This window comes from Festucalex cinctus, chromosome 8 (assembly GCF_051991245.1).
Source record: "Festucalex cinctus isolate MCC-2025b chromosome 8, RoL_Fcin_1.0, whole genome shotgun sequence".
NCBI lineage: Eukaryota > Metazoa > Chordata > Actinopteri > Syngnathiformes > Syngnathidae > Festucalex > Festucalex cinctus.
Window position 1 is genome coordinate 21,439,347 of NC_135418.1, and position 27,133 is coordinate 21,466,479.

General features: G+C 38.2%; 2 protein-coding genes across 4 annotated transcripts in view; both read left to right on the forward strand.

The window, feature by feature from the left end:
* The window catches only part of LOC144023656 (guanine nucleotide-binding protein G(i) subunit alpha-2-like), a 40,832-nt gene extending 19,331 nt beyond the window's left edge, over positions 1–21,501 (forward strand). For both annotated transcript variants that reach the window (XM_077529340.1, XM_077529339.1), the window contains exons 3-10: positions 4,462–4,504; positions 6,825–6,966; positions 11,531–11,691; positions 15,994–16,122; positions 18,076–18,205; positions 19,376–19,529; positions 19,633–19,826; positions 20,568–21,501. In XM_077529340.1, coding sequence (XP_077385466.1) covers positions 4,462–4,504; positions 6,825–6,966; positions 11,531–11,691; positions 15,994–16,122; positions 18,076–18,205; positions 19,376–19,529; positions 19,633–19,823 — 950 coding nt within the window. In that variant the 3' untranslated portion in view covers positions 19,824–19,826; positions 20,568–21,501. The remainder of the gene's footprint in view (positions 1–4,461; positions 4,505–6,824; positions 6,967–11,530; positions 11,692–15,993; positions 16,123–18,075; positions 18,206–19,375; positions 19,530–19,632; positions 19,827–20,567) is intronic.
* A 1,925-nt stretch (positions 21,502–23,426) lies between these two features.
* On the forward strand, positions 23,427–26,887 carry LOC144024470 (PAK4-inhibitor inka2-like). 2 transcript variants are annotated; one of them, XM_077530784.1, is made up of 3 exons: positions 23,427–23,562; positions 23,653–25,099; positions 25,182–26,887. In XM_077530784.1, exon 3 carries the CDS (start codon positions 25,233–25,235, stop codon positions 26,109–26,111), a length of 879 nt encoding a protein of 292 aa, XP_077386910.1. In that variant the 5' UTR covers positions 23,427–23,562; positions 23,653–25,099; positions 25,182–25,232; the 3' UTR covers positions 26,112–26,887. The 2 variants fall into 2 exon arrangements, with proteins under 2 accessions (XP_077386910.1, XP_077386909.1); XM_077530783.1 differs by having other exon boundaries at positions 23,429–23,562; positions 23,653–23,694; positions 25,182–26,884.
* Positions 26,888–27,133: the final 246 nt, after the last annotated feature.

The window sequence follows — 27,133 nt, forward strand, 5'->3', positions numbered from 1 at the left end:
AGGCTACCAACAGAAGTGAAGTCAGCCCCGAGTGTAAATGCTTTTAAAAACTTTGCTTTTTTCTTATACCTTTGATTAGGGACTTTTAAACAGCTTTAATTAAGTGTTTTGTTTTGTTTTTTTATTATTATTATTATTTTAAACTTCCTTATGTTAAATGTTGAATAATTTGTTGAGTTTGTTGAATAATGTTTTAATATTGTTATTGTCTGTTCTTTTTAGTAAATTTTGTAACCTATTTTCATGTATTTTTCTTCCTCTGAATGTCAACTACTGTTTCTTGTTGCTTATGTGTTGTCTTTCCTTGTGTAAAGCACATTGAGTTGCCTTGTGTATGAAATGTGCTATACAAATAAACTTGCCTTGCCTATTATCCTTGATTTTAAGTAATTTGTTGTGTGCATCTAATATTTTAAGACGGTTAAACGTTATTATTATTATGTGTTTATATTTCATTATTTATGTATTTACTTATTTATTTATTTATTGGAGCGCTCAGAATTGTTCATTCGGCAGTCTTACCAATTCAACATATCATCATCATTGTTCTCTCTCTTTTTTTTCCGTTATTTATTTGTTACTTTATTCATTTTCACAGTCACAATGGCTCGCTCAAGGAAATATTTTAACTTGCGAGTGCGAAGCACTGAGTACATGTACCTCACAGTTTTGAAGTCGCAGGTTTGAATCCAGAGTTTTCTTCAGGCGCTCCGGTTTCCTGTCTGTAATTTTCCATAGGTGTGAATGTGAGTGTGAATGCTTGATTGTCTACATGTCTACCCTGATTTTATTTTGAACTTTGGTACCCTTTTCGATTCACCTCGCTAGATATTGAACCCGTGTACCGTGTCAGACACACAATAGGTAATGCAGAGAGATCCGGACGTGCTAACTTGCTTAGCCTGGGTGAACTTGCTCTATTTACTTTCCATTAGTATGCAGGGTTGCATTCGAGGGATGGGAAAATCTCGCTCTGACTGTTCTGGACTCCCGTTTCCATGCCAGTAAAATGCTCCACCACCAAATCGTTCAGTCGTCAAGCTTTCATGCTCCCCTGGTCTTGTTCCAGTACACTGACGCAAAAAAGATAATTATGTTACTTCAAGCTCATTGATGCAACAATATGAAAAGCTGAAGTTTCCCCCGCTGAAGCCGCACAGCAATGGTCGCCATTTCCCACCAAATCATCTTGAGCGTGAAGAATAAGGCTGCACTCATCTTTCTCACCAGTCTCCACATGCTCACCTCCCGTTGGGCTTGAAATATTAATGGCCGCGTTTTATTCTGGAGTCGGGAAAGTGACCTTCATGCGAGTGTGTCCACAGAGAGACTCATATTCATTTCCAACACCAGATTTCCGGTCCCAAAATGACGGCATTATGTAAGAATTCATAGAGTAAGCCGATTGCTCGAGCTGTTTTATTGAATTGTGTTTATCATCCTGTCGGTAAGTCTGCTGCATGGCGGCGGACATTGTTGCCCTTTTAAGCCTTGTCATGAAACAAATGCAAATAACTAGCTAAGATTTTACATGGAAATTCACTGCCAAATTATTGTTTAAAAATATGTAAGCATCATCACAGTCATAAACGTGCATGCACTGTTTACCATTGAGAAAAACTGTCTGTTTCGCTTGATGCTAACGAAAAAAATGCAAAATGACATAGACGGGCTACCAAATAGCATCAGTGACTCTGTATAATAATAATAATTATAATAATATTATAATTATATATATAATTATATATTATTATTATTATTATTATTATTATTATTATTATTATTACATATATAATTATATATATAATTATAATAACAATAATAATAATATTCATCATCATCATCATCATCATAAACAATAAATGAATAATCGATTATTTGTAAAAAATAACAGCCACATGTGGATTGACCAACAGATTTATGAAAAAATATTAAATTTACCAATGCCAGTGATTATTATTATTATTATTGTTATTATTATTATTAATAATAATTCTCTGTGAAGAACTACTGATATGACTTCAGCTTACTGAGCAATTGTGAACGTCTACTTCATGTATCTGTGTGTTTGTATTATACTGCCCCCTGGTGGCAGAGGCGTGCACAGCAGAAAGAGCAGCACAATGTACAATAAATTGATGTAAAAAAATATGGCTAAATGCTTTACATTCTATTTACTTATATCTTTAGTGTATACTTTTTTTAAAAAATAAAATGCAAATAATGCATTTTTCTTATTTAAAAAAGGCATTACAAACATTTTTGTTGTGTTTTTGAGGAGACTGGAACGGATTATTTACATGTCTCGATTTTCTTGTTAATAACTTTTTCAACTTGCAATCCCCCCCCCCCCCCCCCCCCAATCCCCCCCCCCCCCAAGGCTCTCCCTACTGTTTTGGAAAATGACAATGACAAAATGACAATAAACGAACAGATTTAGTTGGTCCTCCGGGCTGATGTGGAAGGCAGTTGATGGGACAGATAAAGCTACTCCGGGCTTTGCGTTGACACCCACATCGTGTTATATGGTGGGGGGGAGGGGTGGGGTTGATGTCGTGACCGTGATGAGCGTCGACAGTGCGAAGGGAGCAAGTGCTTCTTCTCCTGCTCGCTCTGTCGTCGTCACTCTGGCCTGATGTTAGTTGGCGTCTGGGTCAAGATGGCGTGACGGGGGCAAAGCCTGGTGGCGTGCATGACAGCATGTCTGTCTTTATACTGGGGTTAAACAATTCATTGAATGCAAGTTGAATTTGTATTGCAATTTTCAATGCAGTTTGAGAAAAAAATCAATTTGATTGGCCTGTAGGCTTTATTTTTCATAATATATGAATATTTTATTTATTTACCTCGTTGTCAACCACGAGTGTGCGCATGTCACGCAGAGAAAGACAAACAATTTTGGGGAAAAGTCCAACTTGACAGCTAGCAGTTGGGGCGGCGTTTCGGATGGCATAGTCGAGTTCATGCGCTTAATTCTCATTTGACAGTTGAGAGGGGTGTGGTTAAAAACGGACACGCCCGCTGCATCTAAAAGCAGACAAAATGACTTATTTTTCACATGTCGAAGCTTCATTTTAGATATTGGGCATTTTTTTTTAATCATTCAAATTTGTGGTGTGTCAAATTTAGAAGATATTCATTTTCCCTTAATAAGAACTTATTTTAATGCACTTCTAAAAGATTTAGTGGTGGTGTCAACTACTTGCTATTACCTAAGCCTGTGAATAAGAGAGTTTTAGTTTACTATGGCATACTAGCATTTTTGGGCATGTTATTGTATTTATTCTAAGGGTGTCAGGTGATTAATAATTTTTTTATCATAATTAATCGCATGACTTCAATAATTAACTCACAATTAATCGCAAATTTTATCTGTTCCAAATTAGAACAGATATAAAATTTGCAACACTTATTGTACATTTATAACTTTTTTCCCCTCTAAGTTTTCATACTGTTGTTAACATAAATGTGGAAAAAATGTTAAACTAATAGTAATATGGCTACAACTTTTAGTCATTGATGCAGCAATGTCATAAGTCATAAAATTGAGTTAAAACTAAAAAGATGTACTGTACTGTCAAAACCGAGTGTGATATTGATTTGTGTTGAGGTCGTTTGCCTGCCACTAGATGGCATAATTGCATTTGTAAAACGATGGTGACAGTTCAGTCATTGTTCTTTTCATATCAAGCGCTATCTAATCTTTAACATGAAGATTTAACATTAAATTCTGCACATCTTTAAAATTGTAAAATACAACTTAACTCCAGTCTTCACAAATATATGCATTATTATTAAATGTCTTACTGCTCAATTTTGATGTGGATGTGTCTGCTGCATTGCGACTGGAATTCCCCCAGTACAGCCTTTCCAAATAAGTGACGTTCATCAATCGCTTGTTAAAAACATTCGTGGCGTTAAAGGAACTTTAAATTACCTAAAAATGAACGTACTAATTTTGACACCCCTGATGTATTCAAATATTTCCTGTTATTATTGTTAGTAATAGCGGTGATGGTGAGAAGATAATGTAGGCGACTAACGGAACAACTTACCCCAAGCATCACTAACATGTTTTGTCCATCACAGTCCACCGTACGTCCTCACGTTTCACGGTTGTCCCCCTTGGCTTCAAACCACTCCCCACTTTGTGGAATGGTCTATTTTTAACCACACTTCTGCAAACAAAAGTTTCCCTCCAGCGACGCGTGAACCGAAAAACGTCTCTCTCCCCTCAAGTGAGAAACAAACACACACTTTATACATGCACTTGATGCGTCTCACAAAGAAGAACATCAACAGAGCAGACAACCCGGAGGAGCTCCAGTGACGTCACTGACAGTTCAACGCTCGGCTCGCTCGCTTTCTGCGAGACAGTTTGAACTCCGATCCAACTTTGTTCCGCTCACAAAGATGTTGGGAGTTGTTGTTTTTATAACTTGAATCTTTGATTTCCAACAGGTGCTGGGGAGTCTGGGAAAAGCACCATCGTAAAGCAGATGAAGTAAGTATGGTGAAAACTCTCTTTTCCTCCTTAACACATTCACTGCCAGCCCAAAAATGTATAATTTGACGTCTTTTTCCGTCAATGGCAGTGAATGATTTAAATGTAGAGCGTTGCATCATTTGACGTCTTTTTCCGTCAATGGCAGGGAATGAGTTAAAGGGGCTGTCTGCCAGATTCACTCAGGAAAATGCACTTTTTAAATACAGGATGTACACACTTTAACTTTCTCTCAGTCTACACATCTGTGTTTTTGTTAATCTTTTGTGGTAATTTCTTTCTAAACCCCCACCTCGCCAGGCTGTATTTCGCCATTTTGTGTTTGTTTTGTAAACAATGGGACGTTTCTGTGGGAAGACAGTATTTACAACCCTCCAGCCAATCGCAGAGCGGGGGGGTGGCGTGTCGCAAACGGGGCCGGGCGAACGTGTCAGCTGCGTGACGTCACTCCCGTCACGGATTTTTTTTTTTTCTTCACTCACTCATTCACACACTAAGCTTCTGTGGGTGAGTGAACCTTGTTTGAATATCTTTTTTACTTGCTTAGAGTAAACGTAACAAAAAGACCACAGAGAATTGTCTACTCACTACAACGATCCTCCGACCATCCTGACATTCTCACTAAGTTAGTAGCTCAATATTTGCAGTACCCATGCAACGTTTTGATAACAGAAATCGGCTCTTGTGGCTACCAAGGGATTGTGTGGCCTCTTGGCTTTTACTCCAAGTACAAGAACAGCAGGACGATGTTGTGCCAGTGCACCAATCCGAATACAGGCAGGATCCTAAATGGCTTAATTATTCACATTCCTCCAGGCGAGCGGGGCACCGGATCCATTTTTTATGAGCTTGGAGCAAGAACAGTCTGTCACCTTTTTTGAATCAGGATTTTTTTTTTTTTTTTTTTTTTATCACAAACGCACACATCTGTGTCAGCCTACTAGAAACAAACATGAATTGATTATATAACACCACGCGACTACACGCTGCTGAGGAAAACGATCCTTCTCTGAAATTAGGCTATGCGTCTGCTAAATGACTGCAGTTGTCAGGCGGCGAGCACTTTTCACTTGAGAGTTAATATGATTACGACCTCGTGTTCTCCCTCTGCGGTCTGATTCATTAGTCTGAAAGATTCCATCTCAGCATTAGACAGTTAAAAATTCCTCGTTCAGGTGCACGGTAATGACATCGATAACATCGGACTCGGGATGCGGGATCTGCATGTTACGCATCATGAAACGCAACACGCTGACATGCTGAATTATGATCAGTGCACATGAGAGCAGATATGTCCACAAAATTAGGTATATGGAGGACCAAAAACTGCCAAAACTAAAAATAAATGAATGAATGAATGAATGAATACATAAATAAATAAATAAATAAATAAATAAATACATAAATAAAAACGGATATAAAAAAATATAATTAAAAAATTAAATACAAAAAAGAAATATAAATAAAAAAACAGATATAAATCCCTAAATAAATAACAGTAAAAATAAATACAAAAATAAAAATCTAAATTCAAAAAATAAACAAATTTAAAAATAAATGTCAACATAAATACAAAAATAAATAGAATTAAATATTAATCAATAAAAAAACCCCCCGCTCTGCTCACATTTATTTATTTCATACTGCAGATGCTCTGTCAGGACGAAACGTTATTCAAATGAGGGGCGGTCCTAAACGTGTCCTTGGTTGGGCTCCACCGTTGCAAACTTCTTTTCAATGGTGGAGTGAAGCCGGTCAGCGAACGAGGAAGACTCGCCGGCTTGCATGGAGAGCATTGGACGACTGTAGTGGACAAGATAGTTGTCCATATTTGGAGCTCACCATGCAAGCCGACGAGACTTCCTTGTAAAATAAGTGAATGTGAAAGCAGAGCATTTTTGTTTATTGATTGAAATATAATTGTATTCATATATTTATTTTTGTATTTATTTCCACATTTATTTTTATATTTTGATTTTTTTAAATATTTTCTATTTTTGTATTTATTTTTAATTTTACTTTTATTTTCATTTTTATTTATGGTTATTTTTATTCCCATTTATATTTATTTTTTTTTATTTAATTTCTGAATTGTATTTTTATATCCGCTTTTATTTATGTATTTATATATTTATTTATTTATTTATTTATTTGATTCATTTATTTGTTTTTCATTTTTGGCAGTTTTGGCCCTCCATATCTAAAAATCCATATTGCTCGGGGCCTAGTAATAATTCTATATTACTGTAGATGGCATTTTTATTCTTTTGTTGTTGTTGTTGTTTTTTTAAATGTTTGTCCTTTTCATATCACCATATAGGATCATCCACGAAGACGGCTACTCGGAAGACGAGTGTAAGCAATACCGAGCTGTGGTTTACAGTAACACCATCCAGTCCATCATGGCCATCGTGAAAGCCATGGTCAGCCTCAAGATAGACTACAGCAACCCCGGCAGACTGGTAAGACGTCACCCACAAACATATGTTTTTAACACTGGAATATTTTTTCTGCATATTGGGATATGTTGCGTACAGATTTTCATCAACTGTCCTCCATCTCCGATATTAAAAAATCCATTTGCACTAGATGTTAAACAACTTGAGATGATAAGTCCACAGTGATTAATCAAGGACGTCATTGATAGGATTTGATACAATAGCAAAAAAATAAAATAAATAAAAAAACAAAAACAAAAAAACACATGCTCAGATTTGACTGACACCATTAGACAGGTTGAAAACTGCTGGCTGGCAATTTGTTTATCGGAGAATAACTGTATTTAATTGCCCAGGTGCCTTCTCAGCATCCATAATGATGGCATTCTAATGAATTCCTCAGGCTTTGGCTGGCCTAGAATATTCTATTTCTTAACTACTTTCATTTTTCATTTCACTTCAGTTTCTTTGAAGTCCAGTGTGATGTGACACACAAGCATTTTGCATTAATTGATTGCATCAAACTTCTATTAACTTTATAACCATATTTAACTCTTTAACCGCCAAAAACGTTTAATAACGTTTAGTAAAATCACGATGTATGCCGCCATAAACGTTACATGACATCAACTACTTTTTTTTTTTTTTTTTTTTTAAATATATCAGTGGTCAGTTCAACGTCCAAGTGCAGCGCATCTGGGTCACTGAGTTGTGAAATCAAAAACACCCACTAACTATGGCCAGCAGATGGCAGCGGTATCTGCTCGGGCCCTAACTAGAGCTGCGAATTACAATGAAACATGACGCAATCTGATGAAATAGAACGTTTTCAAGGCTGATGTGAATGATCAAAGCCTTTGTAACATTAAACCTAATTTGACGGAGCGTCACTAAACAAAAAATATTAGTATCAAAGTAACTGTTGTGGAGAAAATGTATCTTTTCTTTTCAATTTTCGCTCAATGTCACTCAAATGACCTATTTTCAAATGGTGATTACTAAAGAACGGAGTAAGGTAGAAACATACTTTTTTTTTCTAATGAAAGAATGGAATACGATCTTTCATGTGGTACCCATGATGTATATGTAGCAAAAGAACACAATATTCTGTTTGCTTCGAAAAATGAGTTAAAATGCTCCAAATCCGTTGGCATTGGGGGTTATTTTTTTTGATAACGTGTGGCAGTAAAAGAGTTAATTTCATGTAAGTGGTGAGAAATAACTGTCAGGCGTAACTTATGTTGTGACCAGTGTTTCCAGAAGAAATGACACTACATACGGTATTTTTCCTTCTTCCGTTCACGGAGCTCCTCCGAGACTGTTTGAAAGCGCAGCTCCCCGCTTTGAACATTACAGAAGCTTTTTCGAGGCAACATATCGCATCAATTTGTACTATCTTAATGATTTTGTGTTTGGGAGTCTTTGGACTTGGGCTTCAAAGGGACAGCTTAATTAGCCGTAGCCATAATTACCATACGCTCACAGGACGAACACAAGTCAGACTAATTATTACTGAAATGAAGACGCACGAATGGGCAAAAAAAAATAAAACACTACTATCAACATCAATATAGAGTTTCGTGCGGTGCGCAGCGACCTTTGGGAGTCCCTCGGGTCTCTCTCTTCAGGCTGTTAAAAGATAGTGTGCACACGCATACTTTCTGTGGCCGTTAAAGCAAAATGGACCTGCTGCACCACTCGAACTTGAAACAATGTTATTAGAAGTAGTCATAGTAGTTGTCAGGGGCGTTTCACCGATGGGGGTGGGGGGGGGGGGGGTGTATCTCACCCCCAGTGACTTTGGACACCCCTGCTCAAGATGCTCCAGTTTTTACCACCATGTCCACCAGAGGATGCTGTAGTGAAAATATCCAATTATATTATCCAGCTATCCATTTCCTATGCCCACTTATCATATATTTTTGGAGTGTGGTTGGAAGCCAAATTACCAGGAAGGGGTGGGGGAGGGGGGGTGGACATACAGGAAGGCAAATAACAAAAACTAAGAAATGTGAGCGAGGCATGCTAACCTCTCATCTAGGTTTTCCTTTCAAATGTTATTCTCATAGTCCTTTTGTAGTGTTTTTTGGGACCCACTTATGTTTCTCAGTCTAGTTTGGAGAATTTTAGAGAAGATTCTATAGAATATTGTCCATGTTTAGCTTAAAGTTAAAAATTTTAGACTCAAGCCCAATTCACACTGGCTGCGGAGCGTTTTCCGTACGGTTGTTGTACGGACGCCGCAAGGAAAGAACGTTCAAGTCTACATGTCAATTCACACCAGCTGCGTCTGCCGTGTTGAACGACGGGGAAGGTTTCCGCAAGCGTTCTATTTTTTCCGGACGCCGCGTGCGGATTTTCATGAAGCTGAAGAAGAAAGTCAGGCATCTCACATCAAGGTAAATCCGGTATATTTCAAAAATAAAATCGTTTGCGAACTCGTTTTTTGGGGAGGGATGCTAGCTAGCTACATAGCATGACATGAGTCGGACAATTAAGACAAAAAGTGAGCTCAGAATAAATTAAACATGACAAAATAACACTATTTAAACATAAAACTTACTTACCCATGGTAAGAGCCATGGTGGAAGTCCACAGAAATAGCGTCCAAAAAGCATATCGATGTGACAACAGGCAAGCGTGGCTATTGTTTACAAAACAGGACTCTATATACACGGTTGTTAACTCTCCAGCGTAATCCCCCACGTGATCTTCTGGTCTGGCGGGTACAGATTTCCGGACACGCAACGCACACGGTGTGAATTGCAGTCCTTGCGGAATCCGTACGGAAAACGCACCGCGTCCTTTCCGCAGTCTCTGTGAATTGGGCTTTAAACTCTCAATTTCAGAATTGAATTAGCTAGCTAGGTGTCAGATCTGAGGCTGATCTGACACCTAGCTAGCTAATTGCAGCGCCCACTTCAATGAGGCAACTGTCTGCCTCACCTTGAATTTATTTTTATCTGTAAAACTTCAATATTGAATAAAGTACATTAGTCTGAAAATTAGAGTGTATATTAAAAGTATCCAAATCATGGGCGAAGCTAATTACAAGCCTCCTCTCGCAAGTTAGTGTGATGATTGTGCAGTTTGAAGTGAAGTGAATTTTGACGATGAAAATGGATTGGATTTAAAAACAAAATCAATACAAAGTAAATTTAAAAATTACTTTATTTGATTATTATTTATTCTTTCTGATTCAGGTGAGGCTCTGCCTCCCTTGACTGCACATAAACGACACTAGGAATGATTGCTTTATTTAGTACATCGTGCCAGCTGTTATGAATAGAGAAGTATTGTTCATATCATGCCAAGAGGAATAGAGGTGATTGAGGGACGTCATCATCCGTAGTAAAGCAGCAAATGAAGCCGCGCAGACATCCTGCACACACAAATTTATTGCCTCTGCTGTGCTCAGCTCACAGCCGCTGTCGGTTGTTTATCATTAGCTCCTATGGTTATCAATGGCATTACATTGCTGCCTAAGCAGCCGACTAGAAATCAAACCTGAAGAATGAAATCCTTTAACCGCCTAACTGACAAGACCATTTGTGAATCAGTCTGGGCAGTTTATATTTGCTGCATGCGTTTTGTTTTATGGGCTGGACGGTGAGCTAGTATTTAGCAGGTGTGCACAAACTGAAGGTCAAAATTAGTCAATTTGTTCATGTTTCTTGTCAATTGAAATATTTTTTCAAATCGCTCTCAGCTTCAGATAGTCGACAGAAAAATAAAAATACTTGGATTATTTTTCTGTACAATCCCACTAAAGCCTCATAAGTCAATTAACCAGTGCCGGTCATGCTCCCTGTACTGTTTCCATGGCAACTTGGGGCTGAGGACTCTGCTGTCCCATACAAGGGAAACAGATTATGAGACGATTGTAATAACTGAACAGGCTGAATTGAATCATATTCATAAGACCCTACAGTGAGGAAAAGCACTATAGAAGATGGATAACTGGATGAAAATTTTCTACTTTGCAAGTTTAAAGCAAGTTATGTCATTTTATGTAAAGTATGTGTGGAGGTAATTGGATCTGCAACTTTTTATGAGAGGGATGAATATTTTACTTTTTTTTTTTTTTTTGCTGTAGGAAAAAATCTATATATAATATAAATATATATATATATATATATATAATATTTTTTTAAATAACATTATTCTGATCGTGAACCAGTCATTGTATTTTGATAAACAATGTACTGTAATTGCAATTTTATTTTTTATTTATTTTATTTTATTTTTTTTAATGTATACCGATAACTTCATGGATACCCGTATGTCCAAATATAGTCATTTGAAAAGAAAAAAAAAATATATATATATATATATTTTTTTTTTTTTAAAGAATATTTTTAATTGGATGGAAAAGTTTTTCTTGACTCCATCAAAAAGGAGAACTGACCGCTAAAACTGTTTGCAACTATTTGCAACCTTTTGCAAACTTGCATGATATTCGTTACCTGAGAATTTTGCTTTAGCAGCAGCACAACCTGGAGTGAATTTGTTAAATACTATCATAATAATCCGTTATTATTCCCATCCAAAATTTGGACTACTCGGATCCGTTTGTGTTTGCTCGCAGGACGACGCCCAGCAGCTGTTCGCTCTGTCCGCCGCCGCCGAGGAGCAGGGCGTCCTACCCGACGACCTGGCCAACGTGATCCTGCGACTGTGGGCCGACGGCGGCATACAGAGCTGCTTCGCCCGCTCGCGGGAATACCAGCTCAACGACTCGGCGGCATAGTGAGTGGGAATCGCTTCCGGTCGCGGAAATAACGCCGTTCACGACTGATACCGTCCCACTTTTGAAGTCTGCTCTAACTCTATTCCACCACTATAAATGTAAATACCAATTATTGAGAAGATCTTTTTAAAATGCTCTTTGTCCTCATCTCGATCTGTATTGGAAGAGGAAGGGTACTGTTGTGTGCTTGTTGATGTTTTGCGTCACGTGCGACTGATAATATTTCTTCAGATTTTGCGATGTACGAATGGCGCCTCTTTCATATGCTCTGTCTGTAGTGGAAAACCCACTTTGACCTCCCCGGAGAGCCATCGAGACTGGCAAGATATCATCGGTTATCTGATTATTTAGCCTTCCCTGCGGTTTCATTCTTTAATATTGCAAGCAGATGAGTGCAATCATCTTGCCGGATGGCTAAAAAAAAAAAAAAAAAAAGGGCGTAAACTGTGACAACAGCCCTCATGATGATCAATCCCTGAATACTTAACTTCATTATTAAAAGTCAAGTCATCTTTATTTATAAGTGTACATATTTTGCTACAGTTGCTCAGATGAGGTGATGTTTTTGTTGAGACAACCTTTAGAAAGTCTCACTGGTTTCACTGATGCAAACCACAATGTCAGTAGTGGTGGAATTCAATTGTAAAAATCCATTCAAATTCATTTTAGTTGACAAACTGACTCAAAGCAGTTATCTTTTTTCCACGAATTTGGACTGTGAAAATATTTCAGTTTCATCTGGAGTGCAGACAAAGACAAAATGTAGTTAACTCATATATAAATACTTTTTAAAAAAATTTAACACTCCCCAAAATGTATTTATACGTTTTTCTATGCTGTTTTTTTAATGCTAGCGCATACAGAAGGATTTGATGTAGCTTCTGACATGAAGAGGTCGCTTAAAGCAATGGTAGTTATTACAAAAACAGCCAGCAGGTGGCAGCAGAGTATAGGAGATCAGCCAGGGCCATGTTGCAACAAGCTCTTATTGCCAGTGTTTTCAACAGGTTTGTGAATGATGATGAAACTTATCTATATTATAATGCTAATTGTTGCAAAACGGACACAGATCCAAATATACTTTTTCCCCGAAAGAAGAGACTAGAATCTTTCTTTTGCTAGGTTCCATGTTTTTATAGTAATAGAACCAAATATTCTGTGGACCTTGCAAAATCAGTCAAAATCCAGTAAAACTGCCGGGAGCGAAGGGGGTTACTTCACTGAAAATGGCTGCGAGTGAATGAGCTAAAAGTGTTATTTTTATTAATACTTTTTCTGTATTGTATTGCAATGCATTAAAGTCCAACGCCTGCTCATAATCCAACTTTCTGAGTGAAACAAAGGCCGACTGGGCGAGACAAGCTCGCAGCTGGCCGCGAGGATGTTGCTAATGATGTAATGCTGCTGTAAGTGAGGTGGGCTGTAAACACAGATGTGCTTCCGCTCACTCACTGACTGATAGCCTGCTGGAAAATATTTCCAAGATGAGAAGGCCCTTTAATGACTCTTAATGAGACTCGGACAAAACCAGAAAAAGACTTACAGTAATTAATTGAAGATTATTATTTTTTTTTAATCTTTAATTTCCTTGATTTGGCATAGAACTAAAGTTTGAAGTACCGTATTTTCCGCACTATAAGGCGCACCTAAAAGCCTTCAATTTTTTCAGAAGCTGACCATGCGCCTTATAATCCAGTGCGCCTTATATATGGATCAATATTGAGCCGCAACAGGTCTCGCTGTCAAGACGCTATCGGTGACCCTGCACGATCGGTAACGCACATGCGCAGAAGATCCCGCCATCTTGGATCGCTAGCTAATACTGATACTTTACCTCAGAGACAATAATAAAACAGCTGTTTATTCATTTTGGGAGTGAATGGAGTTGTCAGAAATCTGGTTTGTAATCTATTAATAAAGTTTGACTGACCTATCTGACTGTTTTGTTGACATTCCCTTTAGCGCAGCACCATCTAATGGATGCATAACGTAACCCCAGCCTCTACTGCCTCATATATGGAAAAAGTTTGAAAATATATCATACATTGAAGGTGCGCCTTATAATGAGGTGCGTCTTATAGTGCGGAAATTACGGTAATTTTATGAAAATTGATTTTGTATTATTAAACAACCAAATGTGCACGTTGAGGCGCGGGTGTTATTGTTGTCCGTTTGCCTTCCACACCATATTATCTGTGGCTTTGAGTGTGGGTGAGTGACGTGGGAGACGGTGAATTAGCATGTAGAGAGTTAGCTGTTTTTGAGCGCAGGTTAGCTACTGGCAGTTAACTAGGCTAACTGTTAGCTTGGTTTCATGTGGAGTCCCTTTTCCATGGCAGTTATGTATGATTACGAATGTGCTAATTTTCTGTTTATTTTGTTTTCGTTTCTGCCATAAAGCACCAGCGGCTATTCTTGACTTGATATCTTGAAAATCAGTTGGTTGCTAGTTTGAAAATGGTCTTGTGAGAATTTCAACGTGGCAAGCGCTAGAAAACAAACTCTCCACATCTATTGCACGTGACCACCCCCTCCTCTTTGCGCCACTGCAGGAGCTGTAATCGCCATCCATCCATCCATTTCCTATACTGCTTATCGTGCGTGAACAGACATCATATGCAGGCCGGGACTAGGTGCACAACACAAAGCTATTGTTTCTGGCTAAGGATTTCTAATGCGATGCCGTGTAGTATAGACAAACGGGGTCAGCAGTACAAATGACATATACAGTAGCAGAGTCCTGAATCAGTGATGCATGAGGTTTAGCTGCATTATGTTTTCAGGCAAGTCCATTTTCCATCCTTTGATTGGAATTTCAACATCCATGAGCCATTTACACACACATACACACACTCCCAGTTGGAATTTTTGCAGCGAGAGACAATTTCCTTCATTAAGAGCTGCTGACGTTCAAAAACAACACTGCCAATTTCTGGAAAGAGCGAAAAATTGCGGCTTTGGGAGTGTTTTATGGTGTGCTGACTGAAGATTTGCTCCTTGGTTGAGCAGGTTGCATCTCCCCTGAGAAGCACACCAGGCTTTGTTCGGCTCGTGTTTGGCCTCATCCATCATCTGATTCAGGCTCTCCTGTGCAAACGAATCCTCCACCGACTTCACAAATATCACCTCAAATGTTGGCAATGTAATGTCATGTAATGAGTCATGCATCTGAAGCAGGCAAAGAAACAGCAATGAAAGACGCAAATGATAGTATTACCGAATGTCTAACCCAAATTTAATGGATTTGGGAGTTTGTGTCAAACAAGTAAGAGGAAATAAAAGCAGGAGCAGATAATTCTGTTTTAAATGAAAATTGACCTTTTTTTTTTTTTTTTTTTTTCTAAAGGTGCAAATTATTTGAATGTAAGGAATTTCTTTTCGTCTTGTGCTTATTTTCTCATTTTTCTCATTTGCGACATTGATGCAGTAAAATTATTCCTTTTTTCTCATGCCAATCTGAGAATTTTTTTTTTAAGTTAAAAATACAATTAACCATTATTTTTTGCAATACTCGAAATGTGTCTCATAATATTGTAAATTATTTCTAAAAACATACTTTGTTTTATTAATATTACAACTTTTTCAGAAAACATGACCATTCTTAAAAATATAACATGATTCTTATGAGTATAACTACGTTATCACTAATAATACTAATACATAATTTTTATAATAGTGTGACGTTAATTTTTATTTATTTTATTTCCAGTTAATTGTACTTTAATAAAAGTACTTTATTCAGATGTTACAAATGTTCCCTGTTAAAAAAATAATAGAAAAACAAAACAATAAAAATATTTTTAGAATGTGACAACTTTCTTCTGTGATATTGTGTTTAAAAATATATTGTAAAAAATATATATATGTGTGTATGTGTATATATATATATATATATATATATATATATATATATATATATGTATTTTTTCTATGTATTTTTTTTTAAGTATTGACTTGGGTTTCAACCTTTCATCTACAGGCCAGATTACACACCAGAGAAAACTTTGCACAGTTTGCATTACTCACGCAATGCTCATTTACTGATTAAAAACAAAACAAATCAAAAAAAAAAAAAAAAAAAAAAAAAAAAAAAAAAAAAACTAAAAGCATGAGAAAAGTATGCAGTCGTTGTGACATTTAGTTTAAACAAACAAGCAAAAAAGTACTGGATACCCTGAACAAAAGAAAAATAAGTGGCGCCAATGCTGGACCTAAGAAAAGTCAAAAATCTACAATATGTAAAATAAGTGCATCATTTCGAGTGTTCGTCTTGATGATCTCCCTGCTCACCCTCTTTGTAGTTACCTGAACGATCTGGAGAGGATATCCAAAGCGGATTACATCCCCACCCAGCAGGATGTGCTGCGAACCCGCGTCAAGACCACCGGCATCGTGGAGACTCACTTCACGTTCAAAGAGCTGCACTTCAAGTAAGGGCGCTGATATTCCCGCAGTAAAAAACAGACCTCCACTCCCGCCCACTCGCGCTAAAAACACATCACATCGGCGCTCACCTACTCTTAAACAAAGCCATCACGAAGGCCATTAGGCTCTTTTGAACAGAAAGTGCTCATTTCAACATTAATAGAAGCTTGAAATGCGCAACGTGGCCAAATTAGAGCGGCAATTAAAAGCTTAATTATTATGATTACACAGAGAGTAAATAAATTAGTTCCTCACCCCCACACTCCATTTGTCGGTCTATAAAAACTGATTTTTATGCAACACATAAACCACGGCTAGACGCATCCTGACCACTTGCGTGGGATACTAATGGACTGACGTTGCCGCTTACACAGGATGTATGGACAGTGCAGGTTTATGTGTTCAAACATTTGATAAATGGACCCTGCGGCAACACTTATGTAAGCGCATATAGACGAGAACAACATGTCTCTAAATATAGGTGCAGTTGCCCCTTTTGAAGAAACTTTAGCAGCCATTCACAAGGTTTACACAACAGTGTAATAACTGGAAAAAATAATAATAATTTGCTGCACTGTTTTGGACTTACTTATTGAGCCATTTTCAGCAGTAAAAAGTTAATATTTTCTCTATAATTAATGTGGTAACGTCATTATTTTTCATGTACAATTAACTCTTTTACTGCCACATGTTATCAAAACGTTATCATTCACGTCATCCTTGAAAACGTTTCATCAGATTTTGTCATCTTTCATTGTAATTTGATACACGGGCAGCCCATTGAAAAGATACAATGCTGCCATCTGGTGGCCATAGTTAGTGAGTGTTTTTGATTCCACAACCCATTGACCAGGCAGCGCTGCACTTAGATGTTGCACTGCCCATTGATTTAAAAAAATGAAAAAAAAAAAAAAAAAACGTAGTTGACGTCATTTAACGTTTATGGTGGCATACATTATGATTTTATTAATCGTGATTAAACGTTTTTGGCAGTCAAAGAGTTAATACCTTTAAAAAGTAATTTTTCTACTTGCTGTCGACTGATGATGACATCACCTGTGCTGAGGAAGTAGGTAACGACCAATCATGGCTCAGTTTTAAATGAACCAGTTGGTTAAAAATATCACAAAGTAAAATCATTATGGGTAAGGGAAATATGTTATTGCTTTGGTCTAGGCACAAAAACAGCATTTAAAAAAAAAAAAAAAAAAAAAAAATGGCTACATTTTTTTTTTTTTCTTTAATATGCCAGGCATTGAAATTCATTGGAGAAAAAAAAAAGGAACCCGAATAAACTCTTCTTCTTCTTCAAAAAAAAAAAAAAAAAAAAAAAAAAAAAGAAACATCCACTGTGCATTTTCCACCAAAATGAAGGGGACATAAACAGAAACATCCAACGTCTATGATCTGTTTGTGATTTTGTGGTTTGAGGAGCGCCAGCTAGTGGTAGGAATATGTATTTCAAGTAGCGAAGGTAATAAAAGTGAGAAGCAGCCTGGTGTGACTTGTTCCTTGATCAGCCCTTACACGTTTGTTTACCTTCTGCCCTTGTCTCAGTATTTGACCTAAATAATGCATGAAGGATGCATGAAATAATGAAATATGAAATATAATATAATATATGAAATATAATATAATGAAATAATGCATGAATCAATAAAAGTTTTTTTCTTTCTTTTTTATAGTTGTCTTTTTGTCATAGATATAAAACAGGAGCGAAAACTCTCAATCTTTTCTAAAGGGTTTGTATAGTGTCTCTTATTGATGCTTAGTCAGATGCATTTCCACCTCCTTCACTTCCAAAAGCAAGCTCATAAAATGTTAATGTGCATTCAGGCATTGAATTTCACCTGAACTTTCGCTCTATGTGTCTTTTAGTACCACTCGGCTCTGTCTGCCTCCACCTTGTGCACACATTAACTCACTGGTGTCTCCTCTGCGTCATCTCCCCCTTGCAGGATGTTCGACGTGGGAGGCCAGCGCTCCGAGAGGAAGAAGTGGATCCACTGTTTCGAAGGCGTCACGGCCATCATCTTCTGCGTCGCGCTCAGCGCGTACGACCTGGTGCTGGCCGAGGATGAGGAGATGGTGAGGATGGCGCAACACCCTGCTGTGGCATGTTCATCTACTCCCATGATGACCGTTACTCACTTGTCATTAGAAGGCTTTTAACACGTTTTCTTATGATTGCACAATCCATTTTGCTGCTCAACTAATTGAGTGTTCAAATCCAAAATGGCTTGAACCATGTGACCCCAATTATTTGAACAGGTTACGAGTTTAATGCTTCGACGAGCCCCAATGCAATGTCAGTCCTTGCATTTGTAATATTGAACAACAGCTCCCCCTGGTGGTATACTGCAAAAACGTAATGACGTGATCTTGACTTTCTTGCCAATGCAGTAGGAACGTTTTACTTCGTAAAATTCATGAAAACAAGCTAGCCAAAAAAAAGTAAAACCATGCTTCAATGAAAAATATATGCTATTTTGTGAAGTATCTTTTTTTTTCTTTTTCTTTTTTTTTTTTTTATGCCAACACATCCCTACATGCTGAAACCATGAAAATATATCAACTTAGCGTTTCCACGCCACACTAAGAGGCGCAAGCAGCCAATTAGCTCGCAAGCTAACAAGCTTACTAGGCTCCATTTAGCCGTTGGGCGGACAGCTGGCTCGTAAATGTGGCATTCAGGGTGTAGGCATACGAAGCGCTATATAAATAAAGATGACTTGACTACTGTAGCTAGCTAGCTAACTGGATGCTATACTAGTAGAAAGGGCCTAGTTACGTATTAATAGAATAATGGACTTGCCTTTGCGCTTGATAAACACTGTTGTGTGATGTCATCTTAATTTCTTACACTATAAGATAGGCGTGACTGGATGTGAGATGCCGATTGGAAAAAATAAATATTGAACATTATAATGCTATATCGCCACAATTCAGTGCTAGCTAGCTAGCTAGCTAACCGATGTGCACTGAGATTTGCACGTTTTCAGAAATTATCCTTAAAAATGTTTAATTTATTTTGAAACAAATCTTGGAATACAATCTACAGAGTCTTTATGAATTTATTACGAAGGGAAAAAAATGTTTCAAGGAAGTAAAATGCTCTTACAAAAAACCTACATGGGATGAAAACATAAGCTACTTGCCACACAGAATATTTTTGCCCTGCTTCGAGATATTCAATCTTGGCTCGATTTTACTTTTATCACTGTCGCTGACATGATCAATCGGCGACTTCTCTTTTAGAATCGCATGCACGAAAGCATGAAGCTGTTCGACTCCATCTGCAACAACAAGTGGTTCACCGAGACCTCCATCATCCTCTTTCTCAACAAGAAGGACCTCTTTGAGGAGAAGATCACCCGTAGCCCCCTCGCCATCTGCTTCCCAGAGTACACAGGTACAAGTTGTACTTAGAACTGGTCTCACCCTAGAATCCACATTTTAACATGGTCCAAAAAAAATGTGGCTTCAACAAATAAAAGTCTTCTTTTTCTTCCCAGGGCCCAACAAGTTTGACGAAGCAGCCAGTTACATCCAGACCAAGTTTGAGGACCTGAACAAGAAGAAGGACACCAAGGAAATCTACACCCACTTTACCTGTGCCACCGACACCAAGAACGTGCAGTTCGTCTTCGACGCCGTCACTGACGTCATCATCAAGAACAACCTGAAGGACTGCGGCCTTTTCTGAAGGGTGAGAGATTTTTACACTTGCTATATTTTTTTACTCCTCTGGATGGTGCTCTCGGTTTGAAGCTCCAATGGAAATTAATTAAAGTTAAGTTTAAACCAAGAGTGCCATCTTGAGGAGCCAAAAAATATTGCAGGTGCTTCATGAAGCTTCATTTGTCCGTCACTACTTTTCTCAACTCAACTCAAGTTTATTTATATATACCGCTTTTGTTTTATTTAGGAGGCTTGATGGTCATTTTTCATACGTACAGTGGACTATCTATCATCAAATTAAAAAGAAGAATGCATTATTGAGTTTTGAATGTCTTTTTGGATGTTGTAATGTAGTAAACATGTTGTAATAACATGTCAGAAAGGATAGATAAAATAAATAAATAAATAAATAAATAAATAAATAAATAAATACAAATCAGATGTGACCTGAAGCAAAAAAAAAAACGTTGCCAGTTTTGTGATGCCTGCATATTACTTTAATGTTTTCTTCTTCTTTCCAATTACAGTGATTCTCAGTGTGGTGTAGTTTGCCGGCTCCCCCTAGTGGTAGACAGAAGAATCCCTTAGAGGGTTAATGTTCAAACTACATAATGTCACTCTGGGTTAAAAATAATATTAAATAAACGTGTGTTGTTGTTGTTGTTGTTTTTTAAATAAAATATAGGTTCTCAATTGTAGTGAAATTTAAAGTGTTGTTTATAATGCTGCTGCAATTCCACTTCTGTACTGTTTTTGTGTTTTGTGGCAGGGCGGCGGCGGGCGTGCACACTGCATGAGAGACTGCAGCAGCCATGTGACGATTACTGCTTTTCATAATGAAAACCGTGTCAGATGTAATTCCTACAAGAAGGGAAACCTTGAAGGAGCTTCAACAATCAATGATTGGCGGCCATCTTCTCCTCTGCGTAACGCTGGTCCTGCATACAAAGTTGCCACACCTCTTTTCCCCTTTATACTCCTCTTAATGAATGTTTGAAGGCCCTCATTGGATGCGAATAATTTAGCAGCCGCTTCGTGGAAAAAAATGAGTTGGTTTTAATTGAATTGTTGGAACGCATGTAAAATGCACAAAGGATATCAATCATCCATCAAGAGCTTGTGGTAATTATGATTTAAGTTACCATTTTTATTCACCAATGACTTTTTGAAGATGTTGACTTTGCCCTTGAAGTTTATTCAAAAACAAGATTTTATATCACATCAACTCATGTTAGCAACTAACTGTTAAAACATGGAGAATGTCAATGTCTGTGTGGGCTTTTTTTTATTTTTTTTATTTTTACGCCATTTACAATCAATAATGATCACAGTATTCTCCTGCATGACATTCCATGAATTAGCCTGCACCCACTCACACTTGTTACTGTTTAAATACACTGAACACAATCCGTGAGGTTTTAAATGACGTCTGTTGCTAACCTACTGTAGATTGTTGTGTACTCTTTGTTTCGCTCCGAGTCTATCATTTGACTTTTATGTTTGTGCCTTGATATGTGTTTACACGTGTATCTTCACATTTGTTCTTCACAGTGTCAATTAGGGCTATTTCTACTCTGTATCCATAGCTTAACATGCATCCAAGCACACAGTCTGAAGGATGATACAGAACAACTTGTTTGTTGATATTAAAATACAAATCAAGTCACTTGGTAAATGTAAATAATAAAAGTTTGGTCTTGTGAGCTAAGTCTTTATGTTGTTTATTTTTTGTTTAATTGCTAATGTTCGCTTGCTGAAAATGACGTTTTAATTTATGAACATTTAAAAAAAAATGTTTTAACTCATTCAGTGCCATTGACGACTATACACGTCAAAGATCAATTTTTAACTGGGCTGGCAGTGAATGAGTTAAAATGTTTTCCATATTGTCATAAGATTGTTGAAACGTGCCTAATGTTTTGGCTGGTAAGCATGTTTCACTGTCTCTCTCTTAAAAACGATGATCACTTTTAATAAGTAGTATTTTGAACATGCAAATGAAATACGGTGCACATTAAATTGTCTCTTCACTTGTAACACAATTTGACAACAAACAAGAATTAATTGATTCATTTGAGTGAACTGCATGTAAATGTTTAGACCTGTTGAATGATGCCTAATTATTTTCTTGACTTGAATGAGTTCATTTGCATTAGCTTCCAGTCTGTAACACAAGGCGCTACCATTTCTCACTTGCAAATGGGATGAGCGTGTGTAGTCTGCCGTGGTCAAATGTTTTGTATGCAATTCTAATCAGCCGGGAAAGCAAAGAATGGTGAATGGTTTTCACTGACACGTCATGAGAAAAGGTGTGTGAAAAGTGTTTGTGCCATTTTTCTTAGGTTTCTAATGTTCTTAATTGAAAGACAAGTGCAGGTCTCAGCAGGGCTTCAATGCATTGACTCACCAATTGTTTGGTCAGGCGATGATGTCAGGAACCGGGTTATGGATGTTGGGTAGTTTGAAGAGGTGATATGTATACAATAATAATCCTTTGGCTTGAAATATTGCAGGATATCAAATGATAGTAAAATAATAATACAACTAATACGACTAATGCAACTAATGCTTGAAAAACCTTATCAAGCCGAGAGGCCTACCTAGCTTATCTTCCCTCACACACACACACACACATACACACTAACCAGAGCTAAGGCAGCCATCTTGCTTTTAAGCCTTTTACCCAGCAGGAAGTGCACATCTAAATGCAGTAGCCATACCTGGCCAGTGGGGGCATACTAAACATAAAATTACCACTATGGTCAAACCTTCAAAACAAAGCAGAACTAACACAAAGTTACAACTTGGATAAATGCTTATTTCAACTTAATCTCTTTACAAATTCATTAACTTATTAATTCCAAGTCCCCTTCGCGGTAATGGCTCCAACAAAATGTTTGCATTCAGGCACAATCGATACTTATACAGTATACAGTAAGTAAGTTATACCTAGACGCAACCACCAGGTGGCGCCTTCTGCTGTGGTTGCAATACAGTTACTTTCCAGCACAGTGACATGGGCAAACTGGTGCTCAGCAGCCGCACGTTTGATTTTTAAAACGTCAAGACCATTTATTGATGAGGAGAATAAAAAATTATAACAAAGTAACAAGAAGAAAAAAAAAGTGAAAATGTACATGTATAATAGGTTATTTTAATAATAAAAACAGCCGTTCTCAATTTAACTCGATTTATTTATAATAAATTTAATTATTAGAAACTTTTGATTTAATCAAATAAATTAAAAAAGTGACAAATGTATAGGGAGATCAACCAACATACTTATATTTAATATAATAACCAATTATATATTAATATAAATTAATATAACCAGCATAATAAACCTAAATTATAGTTTGTGGGGATTACAGAACATTTATTATAAATGCTCAGTGAGCTGGATAAAAGAATAAAATGGACCTTAAGTGATTTGGTTTGATCAATTTACTGATAAGTGTAATGCACATCAGATATATTAATTATCTGAATTTTAGTTACTAAAAGTTGCAATACATATTTTACATCATATTTCTTGCCCTTGCTTGTGACTGCTTGAAAAAAAGTGTGGCAAATTGTTGGAGGAGGGGCTTTGTTAGAGGCGCCACACTATTGGTGGAGAGTTTTGATTGCTCATTGGTTGAGACCAAGCACTTCGGCCTCTATAGTGAGCTGTCAGCCGTCATGTTGAGCACAAGAGTGAGGACTCAGCAGACGCAGCATCATCATAAGTGAAATCTCCGTGACGAGTTGAACCAAATGCCAAGGTTAGTTCCGTGTATTTTATAAATTAAGGCATATATTATAGAGAAAAATCAAATGAAATGTAATCAATTATGTTCATTGCTTTTTTGCAGGACACATCAAAAGTTTTAACATCACTGCAGACACAAGTAATGGTAAGTTTACATTCCTCTTTTTCTTGCATGCGTCTTGACTGTAACATAGTATATAATTGTCGCCCCATTTATTGGTGATCACCAGCCCAAGAGAAAACTAACATGCTCTTACTGAGAGTCCACATGGGGACAAAATCAATTGTGTTTTGTATGAAGGCAGCCGAGGAGAAAGTTTTGAAACGGTGGCACAGTGTGGCAATGCCACCCCACTGAGGATAAGTCTGGGGAGGAGCGGGAGATGGAGAATGAGGAGGAGGGGGAGGCGAGGGATCCCAAATGGTTCAAAATTCACAGCTGCGATAACATCATGTCATATGGAGTCTCTGAAGGCCAAACACTCAAAGGCGTTTAAGACAACTTTTCTTCATCCTATTTATCATCCATTACAAGAAATTTATGTTCACAAATCGAGTAATGTTCACTTTTGATTGACATTGTTGACATTGGTGTTCGTTTATGTTGATTATGGCGGCTGACGGCACGACATCCAAACAAGGGCTGCTTCTCATTACTTCACCTTCTCATGTAACTAAATAACCAAAAAAAAGCTGTCAGTATAATGTCTGTACCACTGCATATGACAAACCAAAATAATAATGTTAAATGTAAATATGCATGATATATTGAATGGCAGCAAGTTTTTGAATGTCTCATTCAAAATGAATAGGGATTTTTGGGGTGAAAATAATAATAATAATAATAATAATTGTGTGGAAAACGGTGCAAGTTAGCAATGAGAAAAACAATAGCCCGTGAAGTGTTCATTTTTGGAACAGGTTGAAGTTGAAACGATTTGAATCAGTTGAGAAATGTTGAAGTAGTTGAAGGACAAATTATGGCAGAATAAAAAGATATAATAACAAAAATAAATTCAGAATAACATCACACAATGGAATCGCCTAAACAAAGCCGGCCCACCGGGTTTCTGCCCTGTATGCTAGATAGCCAGTCCAGCCTTGCGTGTACCTAATAAAGTGTTCAGTTGGTGGTTCGTATTTTCGAAAAGTTCACCTTCTGAGTATACAGGGCAGTCATTTCTATTTCTTGATATGATTCACGTGCGACATTGCATCACGAGGATTTCACTCTTACTGACTTTGAACACTTCATCGTGATTCAGAATGTAAATCCACAATGTTGCATTCTCGCAGTCGACATCCTGTGTGAGAGGATATTTACGACTCAGCTGCACATCTCCCACTTCTAAATTTCCTCTGCTGCCAGAGGAAGCAGGGATAGTTCTCCCCATTTCAAATGTGCATCCTGCTCTCTGACGTTTTTTTTTTGTGGCTCGCACCGCTTGACGTGCCGTGCCGATGGCCGCCCGGAGGTTTGTCAGGAATGTTTTTGCACGCTGGCGGAGACCGGCGATGTCAGCCCAGAAACAACACAAGGAAGCGTTCAGGTCTCGCCTCGCGATGGGATGTGCTTGGCTGTTGTTGTCCACTCCTTCATCTGATTGTGTTTGTCTCCATTTGCTTCTCCAGCTGTGTGTGGGAGATTCCAGCGACTGCTTCCAGAACCGCGTGCAGAACGCGATGCGCTCCCTGCAGGACCTGAAGCGGCCGGGCAGACCGAGACCTCTGAGCGAACCGTGCGACCGTTCCTTCGTCGTATCCCGTCTCTGCAAGCAGAGGGTCCAGCAGGAGCGACTCTCGAACCAGCGCGTGTCCCAAGCCAGCGAGGCCAGCACTTACGACTCGGCCTGCTGTTTGGCCAACCCGCTGGAGGAGGAAGAAGAAGAAGAACCCAACGAGCGCCTGGCTCAAGGTTCACCGAACAGTGAGAAGAGTTTGGACTTTGACTCTGGCTACTCTGAGGCATCCTGGCACGATGAAGGTGTTGTTCTGAGAAGGACAAGAAACGTACGGGTTTCCTCTTCTGCTTGCCTCCGAACGAACACGGGACCTTCGGGTCGGGTCCGACCCAAATCCACCTCGGACGCTTGCTTAGAGCGCTGGACCTCCTTTGAGGCCAGCGACCCAGAGGACTGGACTACAGCCTTGCTAAGCAAAAGTCGGAACAGACAGCCTCTGGTTCTGGGGGACAACAGTTTTGCGGACCTAATTAAAAACTGGATGGACCTACCAGAGTGTCCAGAACCTGCAGAACTCAAACCAAGCGCCGGGCGACGTCTCGCCAAGGACATTCTAGTCAACATGAAGCGACGACTGGCTGGGATGTCCAAAAGTGTTGAGATGAGGCAGAAACCGGCAGAGTCCGCTCGAGGGAGCAGGACTGCCGAGGTGCCCAAACGGTTGTCCTGCCCTGTGGGACTCCAGTCGCTCAAACCTTTCTTCCACCAGTCGCACACGGGCCTGCACGCGCTCGACTCGGACTTCTACCACTTCACCGCGCTCATGAAGACGGGCAGTCGACAGCCCATAATATGCAGCGACATCATCGGCTACATCTGACTCTTAAAGTTGTTGTTTTTTTTCCCTCCTGAGAACCTTCCTTATATTTAACTGCTCTCAGTTTGTAAAAAATGTAAACTGTTTGCTAATCCTTTCAACCACAAATCTTTACCCTACACATGCAATAAAACACTTCCCATATAAAAGAAGCAGTTCAGTCTCCAAATCATTGGAAGATATATTTTTATACGAAACACAGGTGCCGTTTTCAGCACTTCTGACAAAGCACTGATTTATTTTATTTTTTTTCATGATGTTGGCATCACCTTGTTACTTGCATAGTATGTGAGGCTTGCCATCGGCTGTGACATATGAAACACCTTTATAATCCTCACTGTAGCGTCAGTTGAAATAATGAAAGCTTTACTGATGGTCTGAAGTTTCTTTTTCAATTCCTGTAGCAAACCTAAGAACTAGTAAATAACAAAAAACGTCACCATCAATCAGACGTGTTCACATTACCTCCATACAGATAAAGGGCGGTTAATTCAACTCAAAATGTAATCAAAATATAAATCTGTTCAAAGATAAGCACATTACTTTACTTTGTTGCCACTTTAAACGGGCTAAGTAGCTTTTCGCTGTGGAATTTGTCGTCTCTGAATCATTTTTACCCTTTCAATCGCCTCGATATGAACTCCGTCATACGCCGTTATCCTGTTCCGTTATTCCTTCAAAATAAAACTTCTGCCCAACAGAAAGTTACAAAATAAGTGTTTCGAGATTTTTGACATTTTTTTTTTTAAATAAACCCCGTTTTCCTTCACACTCACTATGTTTTTGTAGTATTTTGTCTCTAAAGAAAAATATTCTCCATTATAAACAAACCATTCACTTGTGAGGTTATCTGAAAAGTCAGAACCGAAGCCATGCGAGGACATACAAAGACCTCGTCATCCAGCTTCTTCATCCAAGTATAGCTCACGTGCTCAAAGAGGGGGTTTGCGTCAAACAGCTGTGTCCAGATGGCAGAGTCCTTCCCCCAGTAAAAAGCTGTGCCGTAGTAATGTACAGTATCTTCT